This window comes from Acromyrmex echinatior, chromosome 18 (assembly GCF_024713525.1).
Source record: "Acromyrmex echinatior isolate Ae372 chromosome 18, ASM2471352v2, whole genome shotgun sequence".
Classification (NCBI taxonomy): Eukaryota; Metazoa; Arthropoda; class Insecta; order Hymenoptera; family Formicidae; genus Acromyrmex; species Acromyrmex echinatior.
The window spans coordinates 1,748,557-1,765,884 of record NC_141869.1 but is presented as its reverse complement, the minus strand read 5'-3'; the positions used below and the strand labels follow the sequence as shown (position 1 = coordinate 1,765,884).

At 35.5% G+C, this 17,328-nt stretch overlaps 2 protein-coding genes across 7 annotated transcripts in view; one reads left to right on the top strand and one right to left on the bottom strand.

Annotated features, from left to right (window-relative positions):
* The first annotated feature begins 1,580 nt into the window (after window positions 1-1,580).
* Xbp1 (X box binding protein 1) lies at window positions 1,581-6,381 on the top strand. Of its 2 annotated transcripts, none has more exons than XM_087415759.1 (3): window positions 1,581-2,089; window positions 3,921-4,454; window positions 4,864-6,381. In XM_087415759.1, exons 1-3 carry the CDS (start codon window positions 1,815-1,817, stop codon window positions 5,537-5,539), a joined length of 1,485 nt encoding a protein of 494 aa, XP_087271885.1. In that variant the 5' UTR covers window positions 1,581-1,814; the 3' UTR covers window positions 5,540-6,381. The 2 variants fall into 2 exon arrangements, with proteins under 2 accessions (XP_087271885.1, XP_087271886.1); XM_087415760.1 differs by having other exon boundaries at window positions 1,582-2,089; window positions 4,907-5,154.
* Window positions 6,283-17,328, bottom strand: part of Pax (paxillin) — a 28,779-nt gene continuing 17,733 nt past the window's right edge. For 4 of the 5 annotated variants that reach the window (XM_087415753.1, XM_087415750.1, XM_087415751.1 and 1 more), the window contains exons 3-10: window positions 12,956-13,133; window positions 12,363-12,492; window positions 11,902-12,103; window positions 10,179-10,469; window positions 9,913-10,086; window positions 9,346-9,576; window positions 7,595-7,715; window positions 6,283-7,515 (exon numbers count right to left, since the gene is read on the bottom strand). In XM_087415753.1, the coding sequence (XP_087271879.1) occupies window positions 7,370-7,515; window positions 7,595-7,715; window positions 9,346-9,576; window positions 9,913-10,086; window positions 10,179-10,469; window positions 11,902-12,103; window positions 12,363-12,492; window positions 12,956-13,133 (1,473 nt within the window). In that variant the 3' untranslated portion in view covers window positions 6,283-7,369. Of the gene's footprint in view, window positions 7,516-7,594; window positions 7,716-8,529; window positions 9,143-9,345; window positions 9,577-9,912; window positions 10,087-10,178; window positions 10,470-11,901; window positions 12,104-12,362; window positions 12,493-12,955; window positions 13,134-17,328 lie in introns of those variants that run through there. The other variant, XM_087415754.1, reaches the window with a different exon arrangement.

Below are 17,328 nucleotides of genomic sequence, written 5' to 3'. Positions count from 1 at the left end.
CTCCAAAATTTATCAAATCAATAGAGATTTCAACGATTTATTTCTCCTCAGGAATATATCTCGCAAAAAGATGGATATTGTGTAGTTAACATTCACTTCTTCAGAAAGCGGTAATATGCGATAACGTTTTGCGGTTACAGGTTTTGGGTCATCATGTTTCTCTCTGCTAGGCTGCGTTCCGTTTCACACATGATGCGCATGCTGCATTATTTATTCTTGTTATTCATTGTATATTAAACAAGGATAGATGATGTATCATTATATTTCAAATTTAATAATAACAAAAGAATTATTTAGTTGCAAATACACTGCGCTGCAACATTACGTAATTTATTTGTAACATTACAATGAGATATATCTGCAATCATTTTGCAATCTTTCTGTGCTGTATGGGATCTTCAGTTGCTTTATACATGTTTATGTTTCTTTGATTAACATAAATGATGTCTTAAATTAAAATTAAATAACGATATATTATGCATTTAAATTAAGATACCAAAAACGAATAGCGCAATTTAATCGAATGCGAAGATTTTTTGGCACTGGAACAGAGAGCCTATTTTTTTTGGCTGAACTTTTGCACCAGTTCATTTTTCTTCCTCTTCTTTCCTCCTAGAGAGAAAAGGAAGAAAAATGAACTGCAAAAGTTCAACCAAAAGGAACAGACTTATGTAGTGACAAACTGATAAATTCGTTATGAATAAGTGACTTTATATTAATTACTAAATATCATAAAGTAATTATATTAAATTAGTTACCATAATTACTAAAGAAATGTAATTATTATAAGTTAAATTAACAGATGAGTTATAAACGAAAAAGAGGAACGAAGTTAATACTGAAAAAAGTCACTCGCTAACTTGTAACTAATTTGTTATAAGTAACGAGCATAGTTACTTCCCAATCGTACATGATAGATAACTATATACATATATATATATATATATATATATATATATATATATATATATACATTTTTATGTCTTACAATATTTCGCTTATTATTTCTTAACAATAATATATCATATATTTAACGTTAATTAAATTGCTTCCGTATGTTAATTTTCTTAATTTTTTACAAAACGTATGAATTAGCTATTTTTAATGTGTCAGAATAATCTGATGCAACATGATACACAACAAAGCCAATAATGTGGCTTTACGAAAGCACTCAAATCAGACATATCATCTAAAGAAAAATGCGTGAACCATACACTGTACAGTCATTTGAAATATAAAGATTCTCAAAATCGAGGACTGCGCATGCAGTATTGCATATACAATATTGCTAATTCAAACAATCAACAATCCGTATCTTATCTTATCTTTCCCAAAAGCGCTTCTGCTCTTATTAACAAAATATTCGATTTTTGTTGGTCTTACAAATAAAAACGATAATTCGTTTCTTTTAAATCGAATCCCGCGAGAGAACGCATAGAAAAAGATTCGTGATTTGAGAATCCCGGAGACGCGGAGTGACGCACGAAGTTAGCCGCATCGAGCGGCGAACAGACCGGCGATGATTGGCCAGAAGATCCTCGCGCTCGGCCAATCGTGGCGCGACACGTGCTTGAATGGAAATGGTGACAACTGAGAGTCAGCCAGTTGCGTCAGTTTATTCGCGTCAGTCGTATCGTATAGTGATGAAGCTTGTAATGTTTTGCTCAGACTGATATCGAAATCCAAGCTGGATCCATCATCGAAGGAACGACGCGATCGAAGACACGGAGAATTGTCGTTGTAGCGCGAGAGGTCGGAAGTTAAAGAATATACTGAGAAAGTAGGACGCGTCGCGTCACATCGTATGGCGGATTATGAGCTCCGTGAAGAGTGTCATCATCACCCTGCCTAAGGGAGTGCCCAAGGCGATCCCGAGGACCGAATCGTCGCGCAACACGCTACCTAAGCTGAACTTTACGTCGATCCTGATGGACAAGGCAAGGATGGACAGCAGGAAGGTCGTCTCTGATCAGCAAGAGGAGACGCGCGATGACGACGTCGCGACGCTCCTCGAACCCGTGGACATCCGCGTACGTGGAAAGAAACGCCGGCTGGATCATTTAACGTGGGAGGAGAAATTGCAACGAAAGTAAGCGAGAGAATCCAGTTATCAGGATCATTTTTGTCAACCTTTAAAGATTCAAAGTTTTGGAAGAATTCGAATTTTCGAAAGTTCGGAGTTAAGCTTTGAAAGAAGCTTCGAAAATTCGGGATGACTATACACTTTTTTCTACAATTTCTGTAATTCTACGTATTTCTAGGAAACATGCCGTCCACTTGACGCTCAATCGCGAGTATTGTTTTTGTTTAGTATTTAAACAATAAGATAAACAAGGCTGAAATGATTCTAAATGTGTTGCGAGTGCCAAGTGGAAGTGTTGCAGCCTATAATTCTGCTGACATTTGTTCACATTTATTTAAATACGATTATTGATGTTACACTTTTTACATTTAGAATTATTATTCTCATCATTTTTTGCTTTTCTTCAACGCCTTAGATTAATTCTATAATTTTCTTTTTATTTCCTGTTTCTTGCTATTTGTCTCTTGTCTTATTGATCAAAAAGGCAAGAGATAAACAGAAACAAACAGCAAAAGACAGGAAACAAAGAACACATTGTAGAACAGACCTGTTGTTAAAATAGGACGCATTCCATAAGCACAATTCATATAAATTAATTTATAATTAATTGAATTCGTCGAATCTATAAAGTATAAATATTCTGGTTTCAAAAATTTTTCCTATATAGAATTACATCAGTCAAGGACTTGTATCAGCATTACTCATGGCAATGGTTGACACTTATCAATGTTTAGCTTATCCACAGATTGTTTTTTGCTTTGATAAAAGTGGCAATCCTATAATGTTTAGTGTTCAGTAGGCGTATCTTTTTTACTTAACTCCCAAATAAATCTTATCAGCTTATCAACGAGCAGATATGTCCAAACGATATTTCTCAGTGAATTTTTCAAAATTAAGACTGGAACACAGATCTTTGCATAATACATAAAGTATAATGGGCTTTTAAAGTCTTCACTTAAACTTTAAATTTTAAACCACAAAAAATTGATTTATCATAATCGGATGTGAGAAGAATAATCGACTACGATCATTCTTAATCAATTTCTTAGGTCTTAAAACTTAAAGCTCTAAGCTTAAATGGCTTATTGTAAAAGCTCATAAGAGAATTGATCGATCAGTCTTTTCTTCCTGACAATGAAATGAAGAACTGACTGATTCTCTTATACTTTATACAATATACATTATAAAGATGCTCTGACCTTTAAAATTATGAATATTTACATGAGATTTAAGGATGTACAAAATGCCCATTTCAGAATAATTTTGTTGCGAAATATTTTCCATGTAATAAACGGCGATCACCTGCTTATTATGCGTCACTTTGATGATTCATTTCTATTGACGTAAATGCGATTACGCGATATCGCTATATGCGAATTAATTTTTTCCGGATCTGGAAAAAATGAATTGGCAGAATAATCCACTGATAGCAGTTGTTTCAACATTTCTCTAACTTTATTTAGAAATAAATTATTAATTAGAAATATTAATTAGAAATAAATTGTCTGTAAAAAAAAATTATGAAACGAGAAACAATGTTGAATCATACATTGGGAAACGAAATAGATTTTAATACAAAGAAATTTTTTTTCGATCATACTAATATAATATGTAGCTTTATTAAAATTTTATTAAAATAAAAAAAAACAAATTTTTAATTCTTAAAATTTTTAGTTAGAAAGTTTTAATTTTTTAATTTTTTATAAATTTGTAGAAATAATTGATTTTATTCTTTTCATTCTTTGCCGTGAGAGAGAATTTGTGATCATCTTGGCTATTTATTCATTTATTTATTGCTCTATTTAACATCGACGTTTTCTTTATCCGGCTTTATTAGAAAACTGAAGAATCGAGTGGCCGCTCAAACCTCGCGAGATCGCAAAAAAGCCAGATTGGACGAGCTTGAGGAAACAGTGAGGACACAGAAGGAAAGGAATGAGTTACTTAAACAGGAATGTGCGATGCTCAGGTCGCAGAACGAACTGCTGACGTCGCAGAACGAATGGCTGTTGAACGAAAATAAGAGGCTTAGAAACGAGAGAGACGCAGTAAGGAACACGCTCACAGATCAACAACAACCGATCTGCTCCGCCTGTCGGACTCGTGTCGATGGTGCTGTATCTTCGCTGGGATCTGCAGTATCCCCCAATGACCCTCTGCCGCAGGGTGGGACAGCACAGTCGGCATTGCGCCCGATTCGGACACCAGGAGCAACCGCGCTGCTGAAATTTCTGACTCTATACTTCCTTTTGAAGAATTGTTCAGCGTATTCCAAAGCGCCGACGCCGAACGATTCGAAGAGTTGGCGGAAAGCCTCTTACGAGAAGTCAGTCCAGAGGTTGAAGCAAATCCTCATAGATCAAATGAACAAGTGAGTCTTGGGAGTTGCAATCGATATATATACAATTGCATCTTTTGTATTGCATTTTCATCATATCTTGTTGTATTTTTCACTCAGAGCAAATCGCGAAAAAATAGCTATTATCGCTCCACTTCTAATTACAAGAGCTGGTATAATTTTTTTTTCTTTAAAAAATAGTGCACATTAAGTTTTTTTTTAACACTATAATTAAGTCTTATTATTTTTTCTTAATTATATTTCTTTTTTTTTTTAAATCGCACGCTTAGTGTAGTAACTTAGATGTAAGATGCAGAGATGGATGAAATATTCCGAAGTAGAATGGAATTCTAATCTCATCAGAGAATGCAAGTTTTAATCTCCGGAGAAAATCCGAACATTTCATTCATTTCCTGTACAATCACGCGTCCTCATGATTTAGTCGTTCTCTCTTAATGACCTGTCGATCGCTCTTCATTCCACAGGTGTCCGTCAACGAAGCTCCCGTTGAAAAATCTGACGATCCAGAGGCATTGGTGGGGCAGACATCAAAAAATGTGGAAGCCAGTAGAACTGGTGGAAGCATAGACAGCGTATCCTCTTATCTACGAGATACGTCCAATTGGTTTCTCGAGGACTGCGACACAACGAAAACCACGTCTATCAAGACCGAGACTGAAATCAAACAGGAGTCTGAGACGGTATCGGATCTCGATACTGTCTATGGTACATACGACGAGACCACCAACTCCATCACGATTATGTATCCGGGTGAAGAGAATGACGGCTGTGTGGGTATCCAGGAATGTGTGCAAGAGGTGGTCAGTAGTAACGAGAGCGGTGCCATCAGCCATGCCACAGACGATGCTGTACATCTCACTGTTCCTTCATCGGGCATTCAATTGCGCTATCCGACGGCGCAATTCTCACCGGCATACACCAATTCTATGTCACCTGCTATGAGCGATGTAGACAGCTACGGTATTTCCTCGACAAAGCAGATGGATTGCGCCAGTTTATCGGACGGTGGATACGAATCTCACGATTCCCCGCAGTCACACATGTCGGAATTATTCGATCTCGAAAGTTTCAGCGAGCTGTTTCCCACGTTGGGCTGACAATTCCGGATAAGGCGTGCTGCCGAGGCGAACGCCAGATCGATGTCGAACCGTTACAAATGTGACACGGGAAATTTCAGCGAAAATAGTCTACAAAAGAAAAATGAAAGAGAAATTCGGAAAATATCGTTATAATATGCCGAATAAATCGTTTAACATTAGATAGAAACTTGGAAACTTCGACTAGACTCTCGCACATTTTTTATCAATATCGAGGAGTTTAACTTCAACGTTTTGAACGAAAAATATAACTCTTGAAGACTTGATTTAATGCAAGTTATGTAAATATGTAATAAAACTGTGTCCTACGTTCTCGTACTTAATATGTACGTTAATTATACTTGTATACTCATTTAAATGATTATAAAAAGACATAATATATAACTATTTAAAGAGGCTCTTTATATAAAAGTTATTTTAATTAGCAGAGAGCTTCTATGGAGAGATAAATTTGTTTCTTCTATTCTTTCTTTTTGTTACAAATTAGCTTTGAATAGTAGCTTTATCCAGCACAATTAGTAACACGACATATTGCTACATATTGTCTAACTATTAATTGACATTAATAGTACCAAATTTTTTTTACAATAAAATTAAAACTAATGATATATTAACTATAAGAATATATTTTTGTATATATTTAGATCATAAATTTTTTTTAATTTATTCGATATAAGAGAATATATCTAAATAGTTTTCTATAGACATGAACGGTGAATTTTTTTTACACACACACCTACACATGCCTATTTAAGAAATTTATTATTAATGTATACATGTTTAAACATATTATATATATATTGATTTTGTCGCTGTGTAACAAATAAATCTCAAACTAATAACATAGTTTTTATTTTCCAACTCTGCGCTAAATTGCGTCGTTTGTACCTGATGACACGAATTCGTTCTATTTATTTTTCGTAATTTTCTCGATTGTTTTATATGACAATATACAATTCGATATAAGTAGACATATGTATGTAGCGCTGTTCACGCGGTAATATTAACTGATTATTATATTAATGCTATTTAAATACTTTATAAATATACGAAATATTTTTAATGCGTACGGGAAGAGCTTTCATCAGGGAGATATTTGGTGGCAAAGATACGGTTGTACAAATATTACTAGATATTATCGACAAATTATTAATAATGATAAACTATTATATATATATATAGCACCCTTTTCGTTAATCCTTAAACGGCATGACAAACTCGAAATAAACAGTTTGAGAAACGCGTGTGATTTACACAAAATTAGATGAAATTAAAAAAAAGAACATTGCATGAAAATCAGAATATTCTGACGCATCTATCAATTTTCGAAAAATTTTCTTTAGTGGAAATTTAATAGAGAGAGATCTATTACAACTTTTTAGCATTAAATATTTTGACAGTATATTTCGTAACTTTTTATTGAAATTTTCTCGGTATTAATCGAGATTGGAATTGTATATATTGTTCATTCATATATAATGACTTTATCTCTTATAATCTCATTTAATTTCCCTAAAAAAAAAATTGTATAAAATTGATCTCAATTTCATGAATCAGCGATCAAGATGAAATAACAGATCATTTAATCTCTTAATCCAAATTCTATTCATGTCCTTTTGCATACACCATTCGTTAGTCAATATTTATTTAAGAAAATGGAAATTTTTTTTTTCTATAAGGCTACTTTAGGCAATGTGAGTTCTCGCATATAGACAATCAAAGCAAGTAAATATTTATACTATGTACGTATTTCGTCAAGAGTAATAAAATGTTGTCGAGAGAAATAGTCTCTCGTTTCGTTACGTTACAAAAAATTTCGAAAAAGATTATTTATCCAAAGAGTTTCTCAAAGCAGCCATGGCAGTAAGGTTTGTCGTTTTGCTCCTTGAATGTGCCCTTGTTTAATTGTTTCAAACAAAATGCACATACAAAGTGCTCGGGATGGAATTTGCGGAACATCGCCGTTATGCAACGACCTGCAAAAAAGCAAAATACAAATGATATTAGTTCACAGTATTTTTAAAATCTTATTTTTAAAAAATTTAGCGTACTCACCGGTAATGGGCTTGTGGCATCCTGCACATAAGGATCCTCTCTTGGCATGATAATGTGTCTCGCAATATGGCAATCCTTCATGATCGAAGAAGGATCCGCCCTGAAACTTCTGTCTGCAATCCTGCAAAATAAAAAAATAGGCGCGTTTGAATATTATATAAAAAAAGTTTAATATACGAGAAAAATATCACGCTACTAAATTCTGTAAACTTTAAAAAAATATGTATCATTATTTCAGTTAAAAGATGAATATTTCCATGAAAAAAACAATGGAAAAGTATGCAAAATTTTATGTTAATTAATGTTTAAATGTTTTAATGAAATGTATCATTAATATTATGACATGAGAACATCAATAATGATAGTTTCTAAGAAAAAAATGTTTGCGATTATTTAAAAATTATAAGAAATGGATAGTAACTTGGAAACATTCTGTATATGTTATATTCCACTACTATTTCTCATTTTGAATAAAAATGAGATTCATATAAAATTAAACGACATTAAAAAAAAATCGATTAAAAATCGACATGCGATTTATATTTTATATTTATCAGTAAACTGTGATAAAAAAAATGTATATGTATATATCAGAATTGAATTTTTAATTAATATGTATTTTCTTGACTCGCTTCAATTCCTTCGCAGAAACATTTATATCTATATATATTTCATATATAATAATTTAACCATAAAAAAAATATTTTGATCGAGAGAAATTAATCGTTCTACTTTTCTCGAGATGAATTTTTTATGTCAATTTGATTCATCTGCTGTTACTATACAATCTAAAGAATGAAAACATCCATTTGTGATAATGGCATTGCTGTTCACAGCGTTCAGCTGCTAGTTCTTCCCTGCATCTTTTGCCAAGACGCGCATCTCCGAGTCGCTGGGTGTGTAGGTGAGCCAGTCGACTCTCAGTGTCGCGTGTGTTTTTGTTTTAGGGGTTTTCTTTTTTTTGGAAGGAAGTGGGATGAGGGAGGGAAGGTTTTTATCTCTTTACTTTTCATAAATAGTACTAATAGTATCCGCGCGACTCTACAGAATTCCTCTTTATTGTCAAGAACTCGGCACAATGTCAAGGTGCGAGCTTGAAAACAAAAGCAGCTAGCTCGTACTTGTGCTTGCCGAGAGTATGCCCTGCGATGTAAGAGTGTTGTGTCCGAGTGTGGAAAGTGTGTTTTTCTTTTTCGATGCGGAAATTAAAGCGACGGCGACTTGTAATCGGTGTTTCTCCGTGCACTCGGTCTTCCTTAGCGCCAAGCTAAATCACCTGTTAGAGAATCAGGGGAATGGCTCCGCATTCATAGAGCCGGAGGGCATACAAGGGGCAACATATCATGCGGGGGTAATTGGGCGATAGTGATAAAGAAATTCGGCGTGAGGAATTGGTACGACGACGTGAGGCGGCGGGATCGAGCGGCGTCCTTACGCCTCTTGCTCTTCCTCTTCCTCGTCGTCGTCGTCTACCCCGACGCACTTCGGACACACCGGCTGTCCCTCCATCGCATAGAAGGACTTTCCGGAGACCGGCTTCTTGCAATCCTGTAATTGTCAGAATTTAATGTACTTGATCTATGGTTTTTGTGACGATTTCTCCGCGAATTTTCGGGATTTTTAAGATGAAGGAAATCTTTCCTTCGTTTCCTTCACGCATGAAGAAAACGAAGATGTTGATGATCGTAAGGTTTGCGCTGAAAATGAAATTTAGTAATAAGATACACAAATATCACAAGTATGATACCTACCCTGCAAACGAAGCAGTCCGGATGCCACTGACTATTAAGCGCAGATATATAATTTTCCATGATAGCACGATTGCAACCACCGCACTTGGGTGCGAACATGTCGAAATAGTCCTCGCGGCAATAGGGCTTGCCATCCCGCTCGTGGAAACCCTCCTCTCCGAACTGCTTGCCGCACTGAGCGCAAAAGAAGTGCTCGGTATGCCAAGTCTTCTCCAGGGCGGTCACACATTTCTGGAAAAAAAACATTTCTTTCAAATCCACCAGCGCGACTTTGCATGATGAAACATTTAGAGGCATCCAGGAAAAGAGTATGGATTAACATTTTCAGTGATGATTAATTTTTTTTCTGTATTGTAACTAGCATTATGATCCGGAGAAAGAATTCTATAAATTAAAATTTATCATGTCATTCAGGCATTTCATGAATGCCAAGGGATGAAAAGTTTAAGGGAAAATTGAAGATTTGTGTCTTTTATTTTGTTTTTGTTCCTCTTAATCGCACTTATAAAATCCGATCACGACTTATACTCTTTCCCTTAAAAGCTCCCGAGATTCCGCAATCCTTACATCAAGAATGGGCCCGTTGCAGTAAGCGCAACGAGGAGAGAACAAGTTATGATAGTCCGTTTCGCAGTAAGGATGACCCTCCCTCTCGAAGAAGTTCCGTGTACCCAACTCCTGGTTGCAGTGAGTACATGTGAAATGTTCTGGATGCCACGTCTTGCCCAATGCCGTTATCACCTGCGCAGCAAGAACATTATTAAGTCAAGGAAAATATCCAATCGCTGAACATCGCATTAACTCTCAAGGATCATGATGAAGTTGACGGCTACCTGGCCCACGATAGGCTTTTCGCAGGCGCTGCAGCATCCTTTCTGGGTTGTGTTGACACCTTGGCGGCTCATGTCGGCCTGAAGATTGCCGAGCATAGAATCCAACTGATTCTGCTTCAAAGGTTGGCTCTCTCCTGGATGGTAGAGGTGAGTCGTGTGAGTCTCGGTAATGTGAACGCGGGTCTGCGTGCCCTCGTTGGGCAAAGGGCTCTGTGAACTCTTGGTAGCTTTGTTTGGCTTCGCGTATGGAGAGTCGGTCACCGTCTGATGTTGATGAGTACCGCTATTGATCTGCAAAGATACGCGTATCGTAGGATCGAACGCGTAAAAATCCAAGTGACAACTCTCTATCCGAGAAATTAAGATTAAATTCGAAATGCGGACGCTGTGATCTCGATCTTGAGGTTGAGAAAATCAGGCAATAAAAAATTTAAAAAAGATGCAATTTTAAAGTATAAAAAAATGTCCTCAACCTGGAGATCAATAATCTTAATTTCTCGAAAAGTTGAAATGAGTTGCACTCGTTGCACTAAATCCTCGAAAAAAAAAAAAAGATATATAATTCCCCGCGTAATTCTATGAATATTGGTATCAATCGTGCACGTGTCTGTATGTGTATGTATTGTCAGGTGTCGAGTGAGAGGTGTCGGGATGCGAAGGTTGTTCAAGGTTGAGTATCGCTAATTTGACGGGCAAGGTGAGAGAAAAGGGTCGGGATGTCAAGGATGGCAAGTCCGAGATGTCGAGTGAAGAAAAATGAAGACCCACGGGCGAGATGGTAAGGTAAAGTAGGAGATGTCGATCACCACGGGCGAGCTTGCAGACTGGCCGAAAGCTCCGGGTGTTCCGGTGGGTCACACCGACGCGCGGGTGCCCCACCTCTTCGTGGCTTCATCTTCTTAGTCCCCCTTCTTTCGCAGCCGCGGGAAATGAAGGAGGTCGTCGGGGAGGAATATCTAGTGCGGCTCCGGTAGGTAGTCCCCGGCTCCACGATGGTGGCGAGATGGTTATTTTCGTAACGTGGGGAGCCAAGAATGGGCAGGAGTAGATTTAACGTCCCGGTGTTTTCCGATTCCGCGGTAAATCAAAGCGGCGAACGATTAGGGATAGTCGGACAGCGGCCTGTATACCTATTTCGTCAACAGCTACATGCGGATCCATGCACGGAGAACTTACACGGGAAAGATAATGATCACTGAGCTTAATGATACAGCATGGAACAGTAGACATATCTTCTAAATGCTTGAATGTTACCTTTAAAAATGTTACCTGGTTATGTACACAATGCAAACGAGAAGCAACATCTCTTTCGGTACGAGATTAAACATAAAAATGCGTAAGTCCATTCGGCTTCCAGCCAGCAACAAAACTTCGGCAAGCAAGTCTTGTCCGTTTATTTAGTTTATTTGGCGATCTCATGCTCATTGGCAACATTGAAGGTTGAAAGCCGATGTGGATACCGAAAGAGCTATTTAACCCTTTAAGAACGGCATTGTCTTCAATTTATAATGTCTTTATATATAATGATAATTTTCTACCAACTTTTCAATATTATTGATACACTTGCTGTATTTTAATCATTTATTGACTTCTTTATTAAAAAATTATAGCTACGTTTAATCTCTCTGGAAAATGAAATATTACGATATCAGCCGCTTCGCAAGGGTCAATTAGCGTTATGTATCGCAATTACGTGATTACATTATTATGGATGAATGGGTACCTTAAATTCGGAAAGCGAAGCCATTAGGTCGTCCAGCTCCTTGGTAGCGTTACTCGCGGTATGACCGTTAGGGTAACTCCTGTGAACCTCGGTTCGATTCAACGAGCCATGCTGACTGGAGGGATAGCCGTCGTAGACCGGCTGTATCTCCGTGGACGTTTCTTGTATGGTGACTCTCACCTTTCCATCGGCGGGATAGTCTCTGCTCGAAGGGAGGGAGAGACAATATTTCGTTTTACCAAACGCGAATTATCTCAGGGACTGAAATCCCTGGTTCACCGATGAGTTCGATCTTCTACGATCGCACGAATAATTGGGCGATAACCGTCGAAGTCTGAACTCGCCGGAACTATATAATTATTTCAATCTCAAAATTATTAATTGCAAGAGCTAAATGTTTGAAAGCAGCCAGTTTTCACATTGTTTTAGGATTAATTTGCGCGCACACACAGAAAGCTCACCCGTTAGGCACTGCGGTGCTTAGTTCCTCAAGCAACGAGTCGACGGTGGGTCGAGAGGCTGACATGCTACTTGGAGAACGAAGCATGGGGCTAGTCGCACCCCCGTTCACTCCTGCAGACGCGCGGCTGTCTATAATCATCGAACTCTGTGCGATAAACCGCTCTTGTGAAACCGTTTCTGCCCTTTCCCGAAGGGTTTGGTAATATATGAAGAAAATGGAAGAGATATTATCGTAATTATCGTGTTCTCTTTGATTTCTCGCAAATAAAACTAATTTCTATTCGGCAAACGTTTCATCTATTGCTTTCTTAGCAATCAACATTTAATTTTCTCAACTAAAATTGCGAATTGAATCTTTGTTTAAGTTATATCAAATATAAAGATTGATTAAAGAATATGATGAGATAGACTGTTAGTTCTATTTGAGTCTACGAGTCTCTACGAGTCCAAGTTATGAAAAAGCTTCTATATTTAATACCGCTCATGATTTTTTAAAGAGATTCAGAGAGTTATAGATTGGAGTCACAAAGAATGTATGTTGAAAAAAATTGACAGACCGTTCGGGAAAGAATTAAGAGTCTAAATAGTCAACCTCTTTCTTGATAGTGGGTATTATAGTGCGCGTTGCTCAAGTCTTGCAGGAGGGTGTCCAACTCGGAAAGATTGTTATTGAGGGAAGGCATCTTGCTCCCGGTACTGGTTTGGGTGTAAGATGTACTTCCGGTTTTACCCATGGTTTCTTCTATCGCCTCGCGATTCTGATAAGTCGGCTACAACATTCGGGAAAGGTCGCGATGAATCGAACGATTCAAAATTCCTTCATATCATACGTGTATCTGTCAAAGACAGAAATTATCTTACGTAACAACACTTTTATAGTTTTACATAAAAAAATTGACTTGAAAAAAATTAATGCAATAACTCATTGATATTTTTTTATAAGAAGTTTGTCGTATCTTGAAATATTCGTTCTCATTAATTTATTCTTTATAATTGACGTGCGATTTCAAGTGTAAAATTTAGTCTCATTGTATTAGTTGACAATTTTATTGTTAATTCCATGCTTGTGACGAAATTCCAGCTTAATGGTTTTTAATAGGTTTTTTCAATGAATATAGAGAGAATATAGAATAGAATATAGAGAGTCCTAACATAAAGAATCCTAATAATTTAAATTAAGTCTTTAAATTTCACTGAAATAAGGAAAATTAGAAAAATTGCAACTACTTCTTCGGATGAATGGACAGTACAAAGATGACTTGAACGGCAGCTGTGTGACATTTTGCGTTCACCCAGGTGTTCTTGGCTTGTTAATCGACAAAAAGCAATGTCCTGCCAAGTTTCCGCAAAGTACAGTTATTATTATTTAAAACTATGATGTCACTAGAATCATTATGCAGCGCGTGTGGAACGTTGTCGTTTAGGACGATGTGCATTTTTAGTCTCGACAAAGTCAATTTTAGATCGCTTTTAGCCGCAAGAGAAAATGTCCTAAAAATATGGATTGCCATCACGCATCTCTTCTGCTTAAAAAGATAAATATTCAATAATAATATTAAATAAAATTTAATTGAATAAGATTACTAAATAAAATTACGAAACGTAATAAAATTTTTGGCGCGTCATATAATTTAATTAATACAAATATAATTTACAATGATTGTATAAAATAAATTCGTATTCACACAATAATATGAATTATAGTTTTATAATATAGGTTTTTTAAACAATAACATTTTTTAAAGATTATTAGATAATTGAACGTGTCGTTCTATGTGTAATGTCCGTCCATCTATTCTAAGTTAAAGATATCGTTTTAATAAGTAAATCAAAGATGTTCCAATTTCCAATTACAAAATTGGCGACTCGCGAGAAGTTGCTCAGACTTGTTTACCAAAATTAAATTTGATGCTTGACGTCAGGCTAATCGATGGCCAAATGCGAATTGCAACCATCCGTAACGATAAATTAGAGACTCTTACGAGTCTTTGAAGAGGAAATGATGCGTAATAAAACTAGTACAATTGGGGTCGATCACTAATAATCCCCCCTGCATAAAAATAAATTGCCACTGTAATTTACAATTGTTATTGTCCTCCCTATTTAAATCGCAGGACATTAATAATATCATTGTTAATGTAACGAAAAGTCTATTTATAATAATTTACATCTAAAGTATACAAAGTCTCTTTAGCTTTCTCTCTTTAACATAATTATTATATACATTTATAATTCAATATATTTTTCGCAATTATTGTAAAATCATGTCATTATATTGAAACAAATGATTTTTAAGATTTTCATGATATTGATATTTTATATTAAATAAATTACTTAAATTAATTCTTTCAAATAATTTCCGAAAATAATAGACAAATTGTGTGCAGTCGAATTTCTGAAAAGCAAATAAAGACGACAAGATTTATCACCGAACTCCCGCATGATATTTTTTTTTTGCAATAAAGCAACATTATAGCGCATCCTGCTGGACGGAAACTAGGTTACACGATGAGTTGTCGATCTAAAAATATATCCGCGGTAAGCCAGCAGAAACATGTTAGCAAGACGTATCGGCGCTTGGTGGGCAATTTCGGTGGCGACATCATTATTAACACGAGGCAACATCTGTAAGATCTCTCGTGCAATCTTCGCATTATCGCACGATGCGTTGCAACTGTCAAATTATTGCATGATAGAAGATTCTTTAATAAATTTAGGTTTTTTTTTCATAAGAATTAAAAAAATTATCGTACATTCGCCTCCCATAGATTTTGAACAATTTCACCTAACATGGATATCTACACTGAGAAAGATTTCTGATTAAAAAATAACAAACCAGAATATCCTGATCATATCAATCTGATTATTTCAACCAGAAAATTCTGATTCATTTATTTTCAACCACAATTTCAATTAATACAACCAGACACTTTTTCCAATAACTAATATATAACTATAATCAAGAATGATCAATCTAAGAAGAACCAATTTATTATAAGCCTATTATTTTCGGCATTTTTACCAATCTTATTATAAGCCTATTTATTTTCTTCATTTTTACCAAGTCTATTATTTTATTATCTTAATTAAAAATTTGATTTTCTCAAATTTGCCGTTGGTTCCTCCCGGGAGTAAAACAGCATTTGAAAGACACTTTGTACATTTCACCCATCTGAGATAACATTATGCGTCCAGCATGTATGTGGCCACGTGCTCGCGTTGTTACCGCATTCAATGTTTATGCAACGGGCTGTGTGCAGGGCTGCAGCAGATGCAGCCACAACGCAAATCGCATTCTGGAGCCATGCTGGCGCGGGCTAAATTCGCGCTTCAAAGGGAAAGCTTAAACAACTCGCGACCTTCAGCACGACGACGGCAGGATTTGGCACCCGGCACGGTAATTCAGGAAAATGGTTATTGCCATCATCGACGTGTCTTGTAACCCGAGCCGTTGTTTAGCGTCGTGCACAATTGCGTGTTGGACAATATCGCGAAGGACAATGTTGAAATAGCAAAGCTTCGAGAGGTATCTCAAATCGATAAGAAATTTATCGTTAAGAATATTTTTATTTTATTAGAGATTATATCTGCGACAAAGACTTGATGATTAAAAAAAATTTACGATACTATAAATCAATTAAATTAAATTAATTAATTATTAACTGTATTAAAAATGAAAAATTGACAACAGATGTATAATTTGTTATTTGTAATAATTAATGAGATTTGTAATAATTAATAATTAATGAGATTTAATTTCTCTGCAGTGATGTGATTTTTAAATCAAAGATTGTGACATATCCGCATTAAAATGCTTTACGAAAACAAGTTCGCTGACAATTTCGCCTAGTTGGCCATCGCAAAAATAGGTCTCGGACTATATCGAAACTGGATTACATCCGAGTATGACGACTGCAAAGCAAACTTGATGACAGATCGATGCTATAACGACACGTTTCAAGAAGAGTAATGTCTAGTGCGATTTATGTGAGAGCGATTTATAACATGCTGTCGGAAATTTCTTAGCTGTCCTAATTCATTAAACAATCGATTAAACAATCGGTTAAACACGCGAATTTCTTTCCTTTTCAAGTTTAAACAGTTTCATATTGTGAACAAAACATCGAAAAATTATTACTTCAAAAGTATATATTATTTGTTATAATAATATATAATAATGCTATACTGTACTATAAATAAATAAATGTTACAAAAATGTAATTACCTAACACAATATTTAAATATAAATTAAAAATATATTATAATTGAATAATAAATATGATCATAAAACTAATATTTATACAAATGTATTGTATAATTTTTATAATAATTAATTTAAAAATGTTACTGTCAATGTTGCAATCGAATTAATCTAAGTTATTATTTAAATAATTTGAATATAGTGTTACAACTGCAGTACAACTACCTGGACTTTCAAAAGTCATTGACCTAACGTCGCTCTCCTCCATTGTTTCTATACAAACAATACTAATTGAAGTAGAATAAGTGAATGATCAGCCAAGAAATAATAAATAAATTTATCATTTTTTAATCATTCTGATCTTGCTTAAATCATTTATTATTTTCTCAAGTAAATACTTGCAGAATCAAACAATGAATGTATCCAGTTTCTCTTAAGTGTTAAAGAGAAATTATGTTTTTAAATTCTTTTTAAATTCTTTTTCCGATAAAAAATGATAAGACGGTAAGCTTTTCTTTCGATTAAAAATAAAGTATCCCGTAAGAAAAGTTAAAAGCAGAACTATGAATACTTCCACTAATCGTACGATTTCCACTGCAAAATGCATCGAAATCGATTCTGTGCTTGTCTGTATCTCAATTCTACTTTCAATATGTAAGTTCTCGCTATACGGAAAATGTCGAGGTGTGCAAAAGTCAGCGAAAAGATACATAATATTTGCACACTCCTGAATGCGTAAATACATAATTCGCGACTTGACGTCA

Excerpts from the sequence above, each read along its gene's own strand:
- Xbp1 (XM_087415759.1), top strand. The coding sequence starts at position 1,815 with ATGAGCTCCGTGAAGAGTGTCATCATCACCCTGCCTAAGGGAGTGCCC. Across the intron at positions 2,090-3,920 it reads GAGGAGAAATTGCAACGAAA|AAAACTGAAGAATCGAGTGG; the intron begins GTAAGCGAGAGA and ends CGGCTTTATTAG. Across the intron at positions 4,455-4,863 it reads CTCATAGATCAAATGAACAA|TCGTTCTCTCTTAATGACCT; the intron begins GTGAGTCTTGGG and ends CTCATGATTTAG.